The sequence below is a fragment of the Zophobas morio genome, unplaced genomic scaffold (assembly GCF_036711695.1).
Source record: "Zophobas morio isolate AGI-343-1 ecotype UQ-CSIRO unplaced genomic scaffold, CSIRO_AGI_Zmor_V1 ptg000012l, whole genome shotgun sequence".
Taxonomy (NCBI): domain Eukaryota; kingdom Metazoa; phylum Arthropoda; class Insecta; order Coleoptera; family Tenebrionidae; genus Zophobas; species Zophobas morio.
Window position 1 is genome coordinate 15,155,009 of NW_026972117.1, and position 18,927 is coordinate 15,173,935.

At 34.0% G+C, this 18,927-nt stretch overlaps 3 protein-coding genes across 13 annotated transcripts in view; 1 reads left to right on the top strand and 2 right to left on the bottom strand.

The window, feature by feature from the left end:
• The window catches only part of LOC135127866 (F-actin-monooxygenase Mical), a 150,079-nt gene that overhangs the window by 28,678 nt on the left and 102,474 nt on the right, over positions 1–18,927 (top strand). The window lies entirely within an intron of this gene.
• LOC135128376 (uncharacterized) lies at positions 9,410–10,274 on the bottom strand. Its single transcript, XM_064055284.1, has 2 exons — positions 9,878–10,274; positions 9,410–9,831 (listed from the first exon to the last, which is right to left on the bottom strand). Exons 1-2 carry the CDS (start codon positions 10,160–10,162, stop codon positions 9,583–9,585), a joined length of 534 nt encoding a protein of 177 aa, XP_063911354.1. The 5' UTR covers positions 10,163–10,274; the 3' UTR covers positions 9,410–9,582.
• LOC135127868 (bifunctional endo-1,4-beta-xylanase XylA-like) lies at positions 16,732–17,952 on the bottom strand. Its single transcript, XM_064054529.1, has 2 exons — positions 17,128–17,952; positions 16,732–17,071 (listed from the first exon to the last, which is right to left on the bottom strand). Exons 1-2 carry the CDS (start codon positions 17,908–17,910, stop codon positions 16,820–16,822), a joined length of 1,035 nt encoding a protein of 344 aa, XP_063910599.1. The 5' UTR covers positions 17,911–17,952; the 3' UTR covers positions 16,732–16,819.

Genomic DNA, 18,927 nt, shown 5'->3' on the forward strand with positions numbered 1-18,927 from the left:
TTTTTTTCAATAAATTCTTGAATTTTTGGATTCTTAAATTTTTAAATTTTTTCAAGTTTAGATTTTTCAATTTCTCTATTTTATTACTTCTCTACAAGAAATTACCATTTAAGACATGTTTTTGAGTAAATGTGTTATTCAAAAAATACTATGGATATTAAGAAAAAATTAAAGCCAAAGATTAAGCTCCACTCATTCCTGCCCTGATCTAAATAGTAATAAAGTTTTCATTAGTTGGCAGACTTAGGGGAGGAGCCTAATTGCAAAATCGATATTTCCTTACAAAAATTTACCATTGTAAACATGTTTAATGTTTCTTGTTCTGAAAAGACGACTAGTATATTAAGAAAAAAGGCAAAATAAAAGCCCCGCCCACCCACCATATCTCAATTGTGATGTTTTTTTTTTTAATCGTCGATAGTTAAAGGAGCGGAATTTAATTGCAAAATCCTTATTATTTCTCTACAAAAATTTACCATTTTAAACGTATTTTAAGTATCTAAGAATAAAAAATTCATCACAATTGAGATGAGGGCGGGTGGGTGGGGCTTATCCTCCATCTCAATTGTGCTTAACATTGTATTCGTTGTGAGACGGGGGGCGGAGCTTAACTGAAAAGTTTATATTTCTCTACAAGAAATTACCACGTGAAATATATTGTTAGTATCATAGTGCTGAAAGAAAATTATATAAATTAAGAACAAACAACCAAAAATTATGCCCCACCCACCCACCCTGTCTCAAATCGTGTCAAATATTTTATTCGTTTCGAGACCAGAGAGCGGAGCTTAATTGCAAAGTCTACATTTCTATAGAAGAAATTACCAAGAGAAATATGTTTGTGGTGTTATGATATTGTTGAAAATGGACTATTTTGCGAAAAAGTGGCGAAAAATATTCCTGTTCTCTCAAAAGCAAAATTTGCAAGTAAGTTCCGCCCTCTGGACCCACAACGAATAAAGAATTGATTACAATTGAACCCGGGTGGGTGGGTGGGACACATTTTTCGACTCTTTTTCTAAATATATGTATATAGTTTTCTTTCAACAAAACGATACTGCAAACATGTTTCACGTGGTAATTTCTTATAGAGAAATATACACATTTCAATTAAGCTCCGCCTCCTGAAAAATATTTATTGTTAAAAATTTTGAGAATATGGCATCACGTTTTTCATAGGGATGATTAGACAAATTTTGGTTAGTGTTTAACCATCTACATGGTATTCCTAATACACAGATAAAATTTGGCAACAATCGGTCCAGTGGTTTCGGAGATTACATGTCTAATAAAAATGGACACAGACACCAGCTGTCCATCCTTTCCAAAAACTTGATGACGTCATCTCTCATTTTAAAAATAACACTGTTCTCCAAGAAAAGTTCTAGAAAAGGCTTTAATAATTCTTAATTTCACGTTTGCAAACTGAGCAAAATTTTACCTTAGAAAAATAAAAAAGAAAATGTAAAAAAAATTAAAGTCACTTTAATTCGTAAATAGTTATGTAAGTGAAATGTATGAACATTTAAAATTTTTTCAGCGCGTAGAAGTTATTGTTTGTTATTACATTGGTGTATTTTAATAAAAACATAGTTAGAAAGACAGAACCTGTGTTCTTTACAATGTCGCAGAATATACAGGCTGTCTGGAATGTCGTGAACACTCTTTGGAGTACGTTGTCGAGGGATATCCATAAGTACGAAAAATTGGTCCAGGGTATTAGACTGAACTTCCCTCGCCCTGTACAGCTCAATAAATCTAGCTCCTTCCAAAAATTTAACAATTTTTGACGATGGTTTTTTTTATGATAACCCCTATAAGTTAAAACAAAATATGTGTGGATTGTTAAAGTACAGGTAAATAATCGTGGTATGTGTATATTTCAACTAAGGTTTTCCATAACAAAATTTTGTGATGACGTCAGTGGAGTCCTAATAATAGCAGTACTGAATTTGGACCTCCACTAAAATATTGCAATTTTTTGTAAAACAACATTTTTCAATATCCCGTACTTGTCTAGTAGGCTGGCAATTTATTTTTAAAATAATGATGTTGGCACCACTAACGTGTTCCGTGTTTCGTTCAACAATTACAGTCAAATAGCTGTCAAATCAAGAGTCAAATAGTTAAATATAAGTTGCACGATCTACTAGAGGAGTTTTTTTGTCGATCATGTGGTTGGAATTAAGCATTACCATATAGAACAAAAATATGAACTAAATGTCATCTCAGTGTGTGCATTTACCTACTTTAATAAAAAATATATTTTATTAAAAACTTGTTTCCGTTCTTCTACAATAAATAGTAAAGAATAATTTCCCATTTTTCAGAATCACGTTCTTATAAACTGGTTGTTTACAGGAAAAGAAAAATTGCCCCATTCAGTAGTGGTATGGTCATATCGGGAAAGTTGTCGACCTAAGAAAAAGACATTCCAGTTTCCTTTTATCCAGTCAGTGTTAATCTACGTAAATAGTAATGCGTACGTTTTATACGTTCCATGGCAAAAACCGTTCTATCACATAAATTAACAAATTCCAGTTTCAAAATCAACAGCCTCTTCTTTGAATTTTTCTTTGTCATTATCGATATGATGGTTAAAAATATGTTTTGATGGATACTTTGTGTATTACCGTCGTGATATTAAATTCTAAGTTGGTTTTAGATCAAAGCAGAAGAAATATAGAACAAGTTAAAAGAACAATGTAATACAAAGTAACACAATTTTAATACAACTCAATTTTATGGTTATTTTGTTCAGAAACAAGAAAAATATTATCTTTCAGGTTCTTATGTTTAATCTCCACTCGCTGCATTTCCGGAATTTTTTTAGTAGTACATTTGAAGCCAAGTAGGTTGGATTTTAAAGTGTTACAGTCAACACCACTTTCCTGTGGCATGTCGTGACTCGTAAAGAAGGGAAGTATCATCAGTATTTTTAAATAATAATAGTAATAATAATAGTTGAAAATAGCTGTGAGACTTGATTGAAAATTTTCACTCCGAAGTCGAGGCTGACACCACGACCTCGTCCTGCAGCTGCTTGTTGTAAATCTTACGTTATTTTTACGACTTTTAAAATTTACTTTGCAGTTGATACACATTACACTTAAGTAATATTGCACCGGAATAATTAACATGAAGTAGCACTGGGTTTTTTCGTTGTTAATGACTTCGTGAGTAAGAAAAGACAGATTTTCCGCTTCTGTTTGGGATTCATTAGATAAACAACATTTGAAATTCTCCAACTTGATACCTGACGATTATCGTAAGATGGTTTAATACCAATTAAAATTGTTTGTTCGTTCTTTTCAAAAAATAATTAATTGCCTCGTTTCAAATTTTGTTCAACGTAAATTATACTTCGTTGCTTTGATCTCTGAAATTACACCATAGACTTATCGTAAATAGCAGACTAATACTGAGTTAGAAATTACAGGGCTTTAATTGAAATTTGCTGATGCCGTCCAAAATTATTTTTCCAATTTTTTATTTAAAAACAAACTTTTAAATAATTTGTCCGGAGCTCGACGTAAAAAAACTCGCAGGTTCTCAGTTGGCCTGATCGAACTCCAATTACACCGCGATCCAGCCTCTGTGCCGCCCAAAATAAGATCGTGAAATTGTCTAGCAACATCTTCAAAAATAATCGCCAACAAACCGGGAAACGAGCAAAACGAGGCCGCCTGCATCTTGCACCACCACCTCCATTGGAGCAGTGCCAGCCGGAGCTACGCTCTTCACAGTCCAAAAACACAAAAGCAAATAGGAAATGGCGATGCCCATTAACACCTGCGTTAAAATGTAACCTACCCAAACCCGACCAACGCACAACTCATGCACGCACACACAAAAATAAGTGGTTTTTTCCGCGCCGCTGACCGCCACCGGCCGAAATCACGGCGTCACGTGACCGAAGAAATTACGGACGATTGCGTTTTCCGGAAGAGGAGCCGCAGTTCCGGATCACGTGACGCATTAACCTGACGAAAATCCTGCAGCTGAAGAAGAAAAATTGGGTCGGGGAACCGCCGGAGCGCGCTTTCGTGTCGGAGTATAGATATGGTTGAAAAATCGTTACAGGAAGCAGGACAGTATTGAGGGGTTATTTGCGTGAAAATTACCACAGGACGGCTCTGGTTGGTACTTGCTCTTTAGTGCAATGGCCGCAGTTGTCGTTATTTTTCTGTGATAACGAAATTTGTTTTCGTCAAAATGTGCAACTTTTCGGTATCAAGTGATTAATCAAATTACTTTGAAAGTATTCGCAAAATTAGTCTTGGCGGTTTCGGTTTCCGGAAATGAAAACAAATTTTCTTTGTTAAAAGGCTTCATGTTCTAACTTTTGTTGGGAAACTTATTATTTTCCGACACAGCAGCACGAAGTTTACAACAGGTAATTTTGTGTACATTAAAACTGTTTTTGAGTAATGGCTGAAACAGTGTGTCGTTGATAAGAGCATTCTTGACATGAAATTTTCAATCATTTGGTTAGAATTTTGTTGTATGTGATTTGTTTTTTGGAACACGTTCAAATAAAAAACATTTTTATATCAGACTGTTAACAACGAAGTGAAGCCGCGGATTCTTAAAATAAAATCAGTGACCTTTGCGGAAAAAATAAAATAAATCGCGTGCTTCGTAAACTATCATTTAAAATAGTGGACAAGTGATGTAGATAAAAAATTCGATTTTTTTAAATTTATGTGTGTATTAATTTTATAAAATAACACGTTCCTGTAACTGTAGTTTATGAATTAGCCTTGAATTTGTTATTATTATAATTTTTATTATTTAATATTTCTCGTAATTGAGACATGTTGATTTATTAAAGCATTGTATCTGAAGGATCCGGGGTTCGATCTCCAATTTATATATTTTTTTTCCTTACCCTGTGAGTGTTGATTTTAATTTGATAATTTTTCGAAGAAACTGAATTTTGTATTCCAATCAAAGAAACAATCCTAAATTGTGTCCGTCGGGCATCTCCGTTTATGGTTTCTTAGAATAATGCGCTTGTATCAATGCAAAATCGAGTCCTCGATGGTGGAAGAGTCGTTAACAAATCAGTCTTGTCTCAGCAGGTACTAGCCCCGCCCACTCACCCTCTCTTTTCTTAGAGGGTATGGAGTTTGCCAAAATCAGTCTTATTTGAGCAAGTACTAGCCCCGCCCACCCGCCCGTATTTTTCCGAGGATATGTCATTTGCCTAAATACGAGTTATTTTAGCAAGTACTAGCAGGTACGTCCAGATCTTTGTAAAAAAATCAAAATCATAAAACAACATTTTGTAATCCTGATTTAATCAGGAACTGAAAAACCTAATTCTTTGAAATCTTGGAGATGTTTTAAAGTTATCATAAGCATGGTAAATTTTTGATCAAAATGTATTTGCTCATCCTCCTAAAAAATTTGAACGGGCCGAAGCCCAAAATTTTAGCAATAGAGGAAATGAGGTCCAAAAATTAATCTTTTCCGATCTGTCAAATTTTTAGTGTGAAGACTAATTTTGGAGTACAGAATTAATTTCTGCCATCAGTTGTTGAATCAGTTCCATTTCAACTCAAATCTTGTTTCAATCCACATCCCAATAAACATTTTTTGAGTTTACGGATCCACCATTTCAAAACGGTTCAAGATTTCGACTTGAAGTTTGTACCGTTCGATTCCTTGGAGTTTTCTAGTCGCGCCTAATGATTTTTGAGCCGGATAAGTTACCCGTTCGGACCTGAGGGATCGATTAAGCAAACCATGTCATTTTTTTGGGTGCTATCATCAAAAAAGCAAAAAAAAATTAAGAAAGTCCGTAGGGCAATTCTGAATTCGCATTCGTGTTGAGGAGATTCAAATTAGTAAGGAGACTAATTCTGACAACGCTGTGACCCTAATTAACCGAGATATTTTAAACGAGCCGAAGTCCAAAATTTTCGCAATAGAGGAAAATCAGGTCAAAAAATTAATCTTTTCCGGTCTGCCTGATTTTGAGTGTTAAGACTAATTTTGGAGTGGAGAATTCATTTCTGCAATCAGATGTTGAATCAGTTCCATTTCAATTTAAATCGCGTTCCAGTCAAAGTCTCCAAAAATATTTTTTGTGTTTACGGATTCACCATTTCAAAACGGTTCAAGATTTCGACTTGGGGTTTGTACCACTCGATTCTTTGGGGTTTTCTAGTCGCGTCTAATGATTTTTGAGCCGGATAAGTTACCAGTTCAGATCTGAGGGACCGGTTAAGCAAAACATCTCATTTTTTTGGGTGCTATCATCGAAAAAGCAAAAAAAAAAAAAATCAGGAAAGTCCGTAGGTCAATTCTGAACCAGAATTCGTCTTCAGGAGATTCGAATTAGTAAGGAGACTAATTTTGAGAACGCTGTGACCCTAATTAACCCAGAAATTTTAAACGAGCCAAAGTCCAAAATTTTCGCAATAGAGGAAAATGAGGTGAAAAAATGGATCTCTTCCGATCTCCTTGATTTTGAGTGTCAAGACTAATTTGGGAGTGCAGAATTCATTTCTGCCATCAGTTGTTGAATCAGTTCCATTTCAACTGAAATCGCGTTTCAATTAAAATCTCAAAAAATATTTGTTCAGTTTACGGGTTCACCATTTTAAAACGGTTCAAGATTTTGATTTGGGGTTTGTACCCTTCGATTCCTTGGAGTTTTCTAGTCGCGTATAATGATTTTTGGGTCGGATAAGTTACCAGTTCGGACTCGAGAGACCGATGAAGCAAGCCATGTTAATTTTTTTGAGTGCTATTATCAAAAAAGCGAAAAAAAAATCAGAAAAGTCCGTAGGACAATTCTGAAACAGAATTCGAGTTCAGAGTATTCGAATTAGTAACGAGACTAATTTTGAGAAAGCTGTGACCCTAATTAACTAGGATTGTTTGAACGGGCCGAAGTCCAAAATTTTCGCAATAGAGGAAAATGAGGTGCAAAAATGAATCTCTTTTGATCTCCTTGATTTTGAGTGTCAAGATTAATTTTGTAGTGCAGAATTCATTTTTGCCATCAGTTGTTGAATCAGTTCCATTTCAACTCAAATCGCATTTCAGTTAAAATCTCAAAAAATATTTGTTGAGTTTACGGGTTCACCATTTCAAAACGGTTCAAGATTTTGAGTTGGGGTTTGTACCCTTCGATTCCTTGGAGTTTTCTAGTCGCGTCTAATAATTTTTGACCCGGATAAGTTACCAGTTCGAACTCGACGGACCTATGTCATTTTTTTTGGGTGCTATCATCAAAAAAGCAAAAAAAAATCAGGAAAGTCCGTAGGTCAATTCTGAATGCGAATTTGTGTTCAGGAGATTCGAATTAGTAAGGCGACTAATTCTGAGAACGCTGTGACCCTAATTAACCGAGATATTTTAAACGAGCGGAAGTCCAAAATTTTCGCAATAGAGAAAAATGAGGTGCAAAAATGAATCTCTTCCAATCTGCCTGATTTTGAGTGTCAAGACTAATTTTGGCGTGCAAAATTTATTTTTGTCATCAGTTGTTGAATCAATTCCATTTCAATTGAAATCGTGTTTCAATCAAAATCCCAAAAAAATATTTTTTGAGTTTACGGATTTATCATTTCAAAACGGTTCAAGATTTCGACTTGGAGTTTGTACCACTCGATAAATTGGAGTCTTCTAGTCGTGTCTAATAGTTTTTGACCTGGATAAGTTACCAGTTCGGACTCGAGGGACCGCTAAATGTGCAAAATATGATGAGTCTATACTTATGATTTATCACTGCATTAATATTTTTTAAATTTGCTTATACAAGGTGTCTCAGATTTAAAAATTTAACTCGTTACAATGGAAACTTGCAATTTAACACCTTTTAAATTTAACAAGTTTTCACAAGTTTAATAGGGGCAAAATCAGTCTTACCTTAGCAAGTGCAAGCTCCGCCCACACGCCATCTATTTTCTCAGAGTTTATATACATAATTTGCCAAAATCAGTCTTATCGTAGCAAGTACTAGCCCCGCCCACCCACCCTCTATTTTCCTAGAAGCTATGGCGTCTGCCAAAATCAGTCTTATTTGAGCTAGTACTAGCCCCACCCACCCGCCCCTATTTTTTCAGAGGATATGACATTTGCTAAAATAAGACTTATCTTAGCAAGTACTAGTAAGTACTACCCTCTGCGAAAATAAAGGGCGAGTGGGCGGGGCTAGTACTTCCTCGCACAAGTCTTATTTTGGCAAATGACATATCCTCTGAGAAAATAGGGGGCGGGTGGGCGGGCCTATTTCTCGCTAAGATAAGATTGACTTTGACAAATGACACACTCTCTAAGAAAGTAAAGGGTGGGTGGGCAGGGCTAGTATATGCTAAGATAAGACTTATTACGGCAAATGACATATCTTCCAAGAAAAGAGTGGGCGGGTGGGCGGGCCTAGTACTGATTTTGCCCCTATTAATCCTGTAAAAACTTATTAATCTAAAGATGTTAAATTGCAAACTTCCATTGTCCTGCTTTATAAAAAACGAAGGTCGTATTTTTAATTTATAATTGCATATACTCGACGACAGAAAAGAACTAATTAATGAAGCAAATAATTGATCAAATCAAGAATGGAAAAATTCACAATTGTATACCAACATTTTACATGTTCTTAATATAAGTGGTATTCAAGAATACGATATTGAAATTGTATTGAAAGAATATTTTTTCCAAATGACATCGAGCTTTTCGTGGGAATACATATATTAATTTTGATATGTACAATGTGTCACTAACTACGACGTAACTGTATTTCCAACATTTGAATAAGTCGTTTCTGAGATAAACTAAAATTTGTGCGCTTTTTTAAAGGCATGAATGGATAAATTCTGTCAACGTTTTCCGTAGTCTTAAAGAATGCTTAAAAAACTAATCGGTTCGCTAGTTCAGGAGATTATTTACACAGATAATCATCAAAACTAGCGAAAATTACAGTAAATTATTAGACAATAAATTTCCGGAAGTCAGACAACAGACAGAAACGGGAAACTTTCATTTTCTTATTTGACGACTCGTGAAACGACAGACTTTGTAATTTAATTTTTGTTAATTTTTTTTGTAAATTGTGGTTGGTATTAAATTTTTCATGATAATGTTACTCACTTTGGGTGCTAGTGTTCGGAAGTGTGAGAAAGTCGACATGTACCAGAGTAATTATTCCAGTTTCTGGAATTTAAGATTACTGAGATGATACGAATTTCTATTCCGACTGAATTTTTTATTTATAAATTAATGAAGAAAGTGTTACAGTCTTGTTCTCTCCTTCGTTCTGCCTCCTCTTTCGCTTTGTATCAATTTAGAAAATTAAAATGTTCACGCTTCAGAAATTAATTAATTAATTAGTAATTGCATATTATGGCAGTTAAAACTACACATAGGTGTGAATTGAAACACAAAAAGAATAATATACATCGAATATCTTATCATTTTATTTATGTAGTAGGTAAATAAATAAATAATAATTTGCAATATCTATTATACGTTTTTTACAAAACATCAATAGATACTCAAAAGTACATAGCTCCATTAATTATGTTGTTAGTTTTTTTACAAGACTAGTAAAATACCAGAATAATAGACTCAGTGCCCATAAATTACCACCAAGTATCTAAACCCTTTTCCCCAAGTCGACGACAACTTTATTTTGGCGAACCTCTTTCCAACACCACCTGACACCAGTTCGGCCTTTGAATTCAGCCCATCGTAAAACTGATTAAAGGCCCTAATTGCAGAAATCGTCTCGTGTCTTCCATAACTTCCAGGAAGATCAGCGGGATACTGTATAATTTTTTCTCTGCCAGACCACCATCGTCCCGTTTTCCAGTAAATCTAAATCTTTAGTCAAAATTAAAGCGCCATTTCCACCTAAACATACCTGTTTAAACAGACGATGGTCCATGGGATGGATTTTCCCGACGATTAAATCACCATTGGAGTTGGTCTGGTTGAAGTTCTGGTCACCTGTTTTGTTCAAAAGAGGATTATTGTACCCAGTGTGATTCCTGGGTTCTGTTTTGTTGTTGATGGTCGCATTGTGCAGGATTTGCACCGTTGAGATGTTGAGCGTCGGGATGAGGACGTGGGCGGGCACGTAATGGACTTGGGCTTGCACCCAAAGGAAAAGTGCGAATAGCGATAGCACCAAAACTAGCACCTTCATTGTCGTTCGTTGATGGTTAATTGAAGGGTGGCGTCAAGTCACGGGGTTTTATAACAGGCAATCGTGTCATAGATAAGAAGTGCAAATTTGCTTTTAAACGTCATTTGGGGGATGTCACTGATTGTTCAAACTAATGAAAAACTAATGCAAAAATGGGAAGACCCAGCAGAAGCAACGGGAAAATTTCATTTATTTGTTTTATTTTTATAGATAACACGTGGCTTTACGGTGCAGTTGTAAACATTGAGTCGTGTGCAATAAATAAATGTCTTGCAAGGTGAAATACACTCCGCGCTTCTGGAATAAACACCGTTATAGTCAATTTATCGTTTCTCGAAGCGCGCTTTTAGATTTGTTAGAAGATGTATATTTTTGTTGAGAACGTACATTTCAGTTTTACGTTCCTGCGCGTTCGGCGAGTATCATTTTGAATTTAGAGCGCAGCGTTTCCGGTAAGGCGGTTTTCGGCGTATTCGTTTGAGTAGGAGTTGGAAATTTTGTTTTGATCTTTCCTTTAATTCGTGCGTGGTGGGCGAAGTTCGTTGTTTTGACTTTGTCTTAATCCGACGCATTGTTTTGCGGGAAGCGAAAGGAAAGTACTTGGAAAAATTTAATTACGAGAATGCCGTATTCATTAAGGAGCGGGGGCATTGTTTTTGTTCTTAAGAGTAAACAAATTGTTTAGCACAAAACTCGCTTATTAGAATCGCAGATTTTTATCTTTTTTGGTATGACAAGGTTTTAAGTGGTTATTATTTTCGACTAGAAATTCACAAGTGTTGTGTATAAAAAGTAAAGTACATAAAAAGTAATTCTTTGTGTGTTATATTTCACAAAACAAAATATTTTTGTTATAATACGTACGTCAATTTGACATTCATGTCCAAAAACAAAATAGATTTAAAAATGCGAAAAATAAGACACATTCATTCTGAGCAATATTAAAGTCGTCTGTGAACTTATAAAATGATGAAAACGTCTGTATAATATGGGAATGCTCACAAAAAAACATTTGACATTACTGTTATTAATACATACTTCTAATTTAGTCCTATGAAAATTTTTAACGCAGAAAAAAAACCTAATTTATATTGCGAAATATAATGAAATATGAGTGGGTTTTAAAATTTTACCAAAAAATTTTAAGCTCTGAAAGCCTAAATAACTAGAACACTCTAAAGAGAAATAAATTAATATCAGTGGTTATTCTCGTTCTTAGTTACTCTCTGTTTTCGCGTTTCGTTGTCAATGTATTCAAATACAAATGTACATCTTTATGGATTGTGCCACATATGATAAACGTTTTGTACACTATTTATTACTCCTTGATCTAATTGGGAAATAGGTTTCAACATTCGTGAATTTAAGCAACTTTGCAAAACACTTCATAGATAATCAGATAATAGTAGTGAATTAGAAGTTACGTGCAATAAGTGAAAATCCAGTGTTTTCTATCTGCTTACATTTTGCGTAGTAAAGGTTATTTGAATTTGATAAAATAATGTACTCCTGTACTCGTGGTTTATGAATCCGCTCTGATATTCATCATAATTAATTTATGATTTTTTTATACACTATTTCCCACGCGTTTCATGTAACCGATATGCAGCAACAAATACATAATAATAATAAAAATACATGAAATTTTGCTGTTTCAAATTTTATAAATATCTTTGTTGCGTTTTTTTCACTTTTTTTATCTTATTTTTTTGTCACTTTTTGTAGTCACCTTTTGTCTTGATTTTTTTGTAGAATTGTTACATTTTTGTTCTTTTTTTTTGTCGCATTTTTTGTTTGTCGTATTTTTTGGCTACTTTCTTTTAGTCGCTTTTTTTAACCCCTTCTTTATAGCCTTTTTTGTAATCGTTTTCTTTCCACATTTTCTTTAGAATTTTTTAACTCGGTTTTTCCTTTTTTTATACCCTTTTTCCTCATTTTTGTTACGGTTTTTCTGGGGGTTTTGTCCTTGTCCTTTTTGTTTTAATTTTCTTTTTGTAACTTTTTTGGCGTTTGTTGTAGACATCGTTTTTATGTGGTTTTGTTTAATTAATTTTTGTAGTCACCTTTTTCTGTTGCGTTTTGTGGGCCTTGTTGAGTTTTTTGTTGTTTTTGTAGGCTTTTTGTCGTTTTTTCAACCGTTTTTTTGTTTTCATTTTTGTGACTTTTTTACTCCCTTCTTTTAGTCAGTTTTTGTAGTAACCTTTTTATTATTTTTTTGTGGACTTTTTTATCGTGTTGTTTTGTGTTTGTCGCCCCTTTGACTTTTTTTAAGTTGCATTTTCTAACCCCTTCTTTATTGCTTTTTTTGTAGTAATCTTTTTTTCGCAGTTTTGTCTTTTTTTATTATTCTTTTTTCCGTCTTTTTGTCATTCTTTTTTCGCATTTTTATGGATTTTCTTTGCTCTGGTTTCATTTTTTGTCGCCTGTTTTTGTAGATTTAGTAGATTTCGTCTTTTTGTAAATATTCAATTTTTTTTTAGTTTTTTTTCGGTGATTTTTGTAGCCGTCGTTTTTTTGTGGTTTTGTTTTGGCGATTTTTGCATTTATCTTTTTCTGTGGACCTTCTTGTTGTGATTTTATTTATCCCTTTTTATCGTCTTTTTGTCGCTTTTGTAGAACTTTTTGATCTGTTTTTGTTTTTTTTATTTAGCGTTTTTTATTTTCATTCTTTGTGAAATTTTTGTTGATTTTTTGTTTTCTTCTTTCACATTTTTGTCGCCTTTTTGTAGATTTTTTGCCCTTTTTATTTCATTGTCTTTTATTGTTGCATTTTTTTGTCACCTTTTTTGGCCCCTTTCTGTTTGTCGTTTTTTCGTAATTTTTCTGTAGTCGTCTTTTTTTTGACTTTTTTGTTGCGTTTTTTTTTTGTCTTTTTATCGCTACTACAAAAAGTGACAAAAAACACTTTGTAGTCGTATTTTTGTGGATTTTTGATTGCGTTTTTTTAATTGTTTTTGTCTCTTTTTGTAGTTTCCTTTTTTGTCAATTTGTCTTGTGAAATTTGTCATTTTTTTGTCCTCTTTTTTGTTTGTCGCCCTTTTTTTAATCGCGTTTTTTGTCTCCAAGCCAATAAAGGCTTTTTTGTAGTCTTGTTTTTTACGCATTTTCTCTGGAATTGTTTTGAGGTGTTTTTTCTCTTTCTTTTACCCTGTTCTAGTTATGGATTTTTCGTTTTCTTGTCGCCTTTTTTTGTAGACTTGTCTTTTTTTAACTTTCTTTTTTGTTACTTCTTTGGCGCTTTTTTTGTGGTTTTGTTTAGTGAATTTTTGTAGACACCTTTTTCTGTTATGTACTTTTTTTGTATACCTTCTTGTCTCTCTTTGTTTTCATAGGCTTTCTTGAGAACTTTTTGGTCGCTTTTTTCGCCTTTTTTGATTCTTTTCATTTAGTCGCTTTTTTGTCGCAGTTTTTTGGTCCCCTTTTTTAGTCATTTTTTGTAGTTTAGCCCTTTTTCTAATTTTTTTGTCCTCACCTTTACCATTTTTTGCTGTCTTTTTTGTGAACTTCTTGGTTGCTTTTTTCGCCTTTCTTTGATTCTCTTCATCTAGTCGTTTTTTTTTGGTGTATTTTTTTTAGTATTTTTGTGTAGTAGCCTGTTTCTCATTTTTTATGTTTATTTTGTCCTCTTTACCATTTTTTGTGCACTTTTTTTGTAGCGTTTTTTTTGTGTTTGTCGCCCTGTTGACTTTCTTTAGTCGTAACCTCTTCTTTGTTGCATTTTTTTTGTAGTCATCTTTTTTTCGCAGTTTCTCTATACATAATTGATTTGACGCATTTTTTCCCTCGTTTTGTCGTTCTTTTTTCGCATTTTTATGGATTTTCTTTGTCCGCTGGTTTCATTTTTGTTGCCTGTTTTTATAGATTTTGTCTTTCTTTTAATTATTCTTTTTTTATTATTTTTTCGGCGGTTTTTGTAGCCGTCGTTTTTTGTATTTTTGTTTTTAGCAATTTTTGTATTCATCTTTTTTTGTTTCATTTTTCTGTGGACCTTGTTGTGCTTTTTTGTCTCTTTATCGTCTTTTTTTCGTTTTTGTAAAATTTTTTGATCTGTTTTTGTAGGTTTTTTTGCAGTCTTTTTTTTATTTAGCGTTTTCTATTCTTATTTTTTGTCACACTTATTGTCACCATTTTGACTCTCTTCTTTTACTCGCTTTTTTGTCGCGTTTAATAAACCTTTTTTTGCCATTTCTTGTAGTGAACTTTTTTCTCATTTTTTGTGGAATTTTTGTCGATTTTTTGTCCACTTTTCCATTTTTGTCGCCTTTTTTTGGATTTTTTGTCATTTTTATTTCATTGTCTTTTCTTGTTGCATTTTTTTGCCACTTTTTTAGATCCTCTTCTGTTGGTCTTTTTTTTGTAATTTTTCTGTAGTCGTCTTTTTTGTCGCGTTTTTTGTCTTTTTTTTATGACAAGTAAGTAACAAAAAAGGACTATTTGTAGTGGTGTTTTTGTGGATTTTTTCGTTGCGTTTTTTATCTTTTTTTAATCGTTTTTTGTCACACTTTATAGTCTCCTTGTTGATTTATCTTTGAAATTTGTGTCGCTTTATCGCCCAATTTTTTTGTAGTATTTTTTTTGTGTTTTTCCCCCTTTTTGACTCCCTTCTTTTAATCGCGTTTTATGCATTTTCTCTGAAATTGTTTTGACGGGTTTTTTCTCTTTTTTCACCCAATTTTTGTTACGAATATTTCACATTTTTTGTCGCCTTTTTTTTGTAGACTTTTGTCTTTTTTTTAATTTCCTTTTTTGTTACTTTTTTGACGCTTTTTTGTGTGGATTTGTTTTGTGAATTTTTGTAGTCACCGTTTACGTTTACTTTTTTGTGGACCTTCTTGTCCCTCTTTTTTTGTTTTCATGGCCTTTATTGGGAACTTTTTGGTAGCTTTTTTCGCCTTTTTTGACTCTCTTCATTTAGTCGCTTTTTTTGTCGAATTGTTTAGTCCCGTTTGTAGTAATTTTTTGTAGTGGCCTTTCTTCTCATTTTTTATGTTTTTTTCTTCTCTTCTTTACCATTTTTTTTGTTGAATTTTTTGGAAGCTTTGATTTCCTTCTGTTGGTCCTTTTTTATCGTCTTTTTTGTTTTTTTTTTTGTAATCGCCTTTTTTCTAATTTTTGTGTCTTCTTTTTATCGCCTTTTTAGTGACCTTTTTTGTTGTCTTCTTTTGACTCCCATTTTTGTTGTGATTTTTTAATCCCTCTTTTTGTCTTCGCACGTTTTTTTTTGTAGTTTTTTTAACCACACCTATACCATACTTCTACACCTAGTTTTAACATGATTGTCATACCTGTTTTTGTTTTAAACTTTAATTGTCATCATAAAAAAGTTTAGAAACTGGATTTGTTTGATTGTACTCCAGGTTCGAGAGAAGTTACGTTTAAACAACCTTAAACCAATTTTTCTATATTATATTTGATTGAAAAGTTGCACATTTCTAAAGAGTCGTTAAGCCAACGATACGACGCAGTTTTTAAAATTTTGACACTTATCAAACTTTTAAAACAGCAATCAAAACTCCATTTGTAGGAATTTACAATTGCTAAGGTAAATAAAGTTGAAATTGCTGTAAGTTTTCCACTTTTCATAGGTTACCACGTGTACGACATATATAAATATGTATCGCAAAACATCAGGTTTTCCCGTGTATGTATAAAAGTTACATTTACGTTGCATAATTAATTCATCAGTTTACTTAGTATGACACTTTGTAGATTTAAGTGAGTGACAGTGACTTCCAGTTTGCTGCACACATTAATTTTTCATAAATCAGGCAGTACATTAGGACGTAACACACTTACATTGCGTTTCTTTCAAAAGTCCAAATAAATCTGTTGTGTTTATATTTAAGACAAACTTTAAATCACTATAAATTTCAAGCGGGATTGGTGGAACGAAATTTTGAGATGACGTCAATAATTCCTCGGATTGAATAGGTGGATAAATTTTGTTTTACTATCTATGTGATACTGATAAGCATAAAGTAATACACCGAAAATTTCAAGGCAATCAGTTCCGGAGATTATCCGCCTTTAAAATCACCCACGTACGCTTGACTAACGATAAACAAACGACAGACATGTGACAGACAAACGACAAACAGATGACAGACAGAACGGAAGCAAAACACCAACATTTTCGTATTTGAATAGCTTAGAAACATCGAGAAAACATTACTATTTTTTTTGCATCAGTCAATAGGAGTACTGTTAATCGAATTAGCGTGATGATGATTACGCGATTAATCTCCTCTTTGACTGACTCCAAGCATCCATAAATCCGCTACTTTAACATTCAATCATATTAAAAAAAAATAATCGATTTTTTAATTATGTTTGGCCATAAATTTTTCCCACCCATAAAGAATTCTATTAATTCGATATTTCTTTGTTTTAGGTAAGTGCCCGTGAGCTTCCATGAATCACCCAATTTTTCCCCGAAGAAATTACACCGCTTATAAATTCATCAGACTGCGACCTTCGTTCGCCCAGCAGTGCAATTTTGTTTAATCTCCATCTAAACAAGTGTGTTTTTCTTGGTTCGCGGAAAATAATATTTATTAAAAAAGTAAGTATTTTACTGTTGCCAAGAGTATATTTACTTTGTAACTTGCGACTGTATAAATATTGGAATTTTATTATTACAAAAGTTCAGTGCTTCGACTAGCGTCCAAAAATTTGCACAAGGTATTCGAAGCCTTTGTTCCAAGGAGACGACAGTTTTATTTTTACGTATCTATAACCGACACCACCGGACGAGATCTTCGCCGACGAATGCAGTCCATCTAGGAATTTATTGTAGATTCTTATCGCTGTAATTGTTTCTTGTCTGTTTACGCCATATTTTCCTAAATCGTGCGGGTATTCGATACTTTTCTCACGTCCGGACCACCAGCGACTTTCTTTACGATACGTCTAAAATAATAACACAATTAAATGATATTCGCATAGTTTGAAAAAGAATGTAGTACCTGATTGAACAATAGGCGATCCAAGTACCCAATTTGACCCACTATCACGTCCCCATTGTGCGTGGTTTGGTTCCAGGTGTGGTTGCTTACAGGAGGGACCCATTTGGGATCGCTTCGTCTAGGTCTGTAAATGGTACCATTCCATCGAGAGGTGTTTCTAGATGTAATATTCGCTAGAGTGTTATTCAGCAGCTGTTGTCTCCCGTTAGTTCTGTTCTTGGCTTGATTATTAGTTCTGTCAAAAAATTGATTCTTCCATGACGTTTTGTTCTGGTTTTGGTTCAAGATTTGACCGAGCAATTGGGTTCTATTAAAGGCGGGTACGTCCCATTGGCTTCTGTTTAAGTCTGCGGTTTGATTACTCACAGGAACAACCCATGTACGATCGCTGCGCTTCGGTCTGTAAAAAATGGTACCATTTCGTCGACTCGAGTTTTTTGATGTAATGTTCGCTAGAGTGTTATTCAGCAGCTGATGTCTCCCGTTAGTTCTGTTCTTGGCTTGATTATTAGTTCTGTCAAAGAATTGATTCTTCCATGACGTTTTGTTCTGGTTTTGGTTCAAGATTTGACCAAGCAGTTGGGTTCTGTTGACAGAAGGGTTCTGTTGGGTTCTATTAAATCCAAAGTCCCACTGGCTTCTGTTAAATCGTGGTAAGTTCCACCCAGGTCTGTTGATCACCGGTGTGTCCACTGGAGCTGTTGCGTTCCATTGGGTACTGTTCTGAGCTTCACTTTTAACAATGAAGGCCACTAGAGCAACAATTAATAAAAGCACTCTCATTTTTAATCACTCAACTTTCGAATTACTTAACACATTACCTGCGACTCTTTTATATAGAAAGATTTTGCGTTTCCACGATAAGAAAAGCAAACTTGTGGCGTCAGAGAAAACAGCATCATAAATAATTTTTGTTTATACGGGAAAGCTGGCTGTAATTTTCTGTTTGAAATTTTACTCATCACTATTGTTAGGAGTCGCTTGTTGACTTCGCAGATTTAAAAAAAAATACAATTTCATCGAATGATTCACGCCGAATTTAGAAGATCGTGCTCATCATCCAAAGAAAGTAAATAATTCGTCCTATTCAGAAATTGCTCATCATCGTCGCGCTGTATTAACTTGGATGACGAAGGCGCGAATCTTCAGGTAAAAGTGCAATTATCGCCGTTCCGGACCTGTCGTTAAGACAATAAAGTCCAGGCACGTATTACCAAAATGAATGAAGTGACCGAGTTTGATTGTAATTGCGATACCGAACTCGGCAGCCCGTTTACCTACTTAGTTCGAGAGGAGAAATCTCATCTTTTTTTTCGTTGCTTTGGCGGGAAAAATTTCATTAGTTGAGTGAGAGTGGTGGCGTGACCTTTGCGGCGATTTACAGCGATAAAGCTATTATTATATTTTTTTTTTTGGTTTGGCCGAAAGCATGAATTGGATTTTACGTTGAAAATAGTATACATCGCGTGCTGTTTTGTTATCTGTACAAGAATTATTTTTGTTTGTGTAAAGCTAAAGCGCTATGTTTCATTAGACTGATAACATTATCGTTTGTTCAACGGCCATCGAGTTGCATCGTGATACTGGCCTTGCATTGGTAGATATCGATGCAATGTTCGAATTTTTATTTATAACGGTCATTCATTCCTTCAAGAACTATATATAATTTTTCGATTTTTAAGTTTCTCATATATACTAAATTTGACAACGATCGGTCCAGTAGTTTCGGAGATATATATAAAAATTGATGAGCCGCAATCCGCCAAATTGAAGGTTATTTCTAATATCTTGGCGTAAAGC

Excerpts from the sequence above, each read along its gene's own strand:
- LOC135128376 (XM_064055284.1), bottom strand. The coding sequence starts at position 10,162 with ATGAAGGTGCTAGTTTTGGTGCTATCGCTATTCGCACTTTTCCTTTGG. Across the intron at positions 9,832-9,877 it reads ACCATCGTCTGTTTAAACAG|ATTTACTGGAAAACGGGACG; the intron begins GTATGTTTAGGT and ends CTAAAGATTTAG.
- LOC135127868 (XM_064054529.1), bottom strand. The coding sequence starts at position 17,910 with ATGAGAGTGCTTTTATTAATTGTTGCTCTAGTGGCCTTCATTGTTAAA. Across the intron at positions 17,072-17,127 it reads ATCGCCTATTGTTCAATCAG|ACGTATCGTAAAGAAAGTCG; the intron begins GTACTACATTCT and ends TTATTATTTTAG.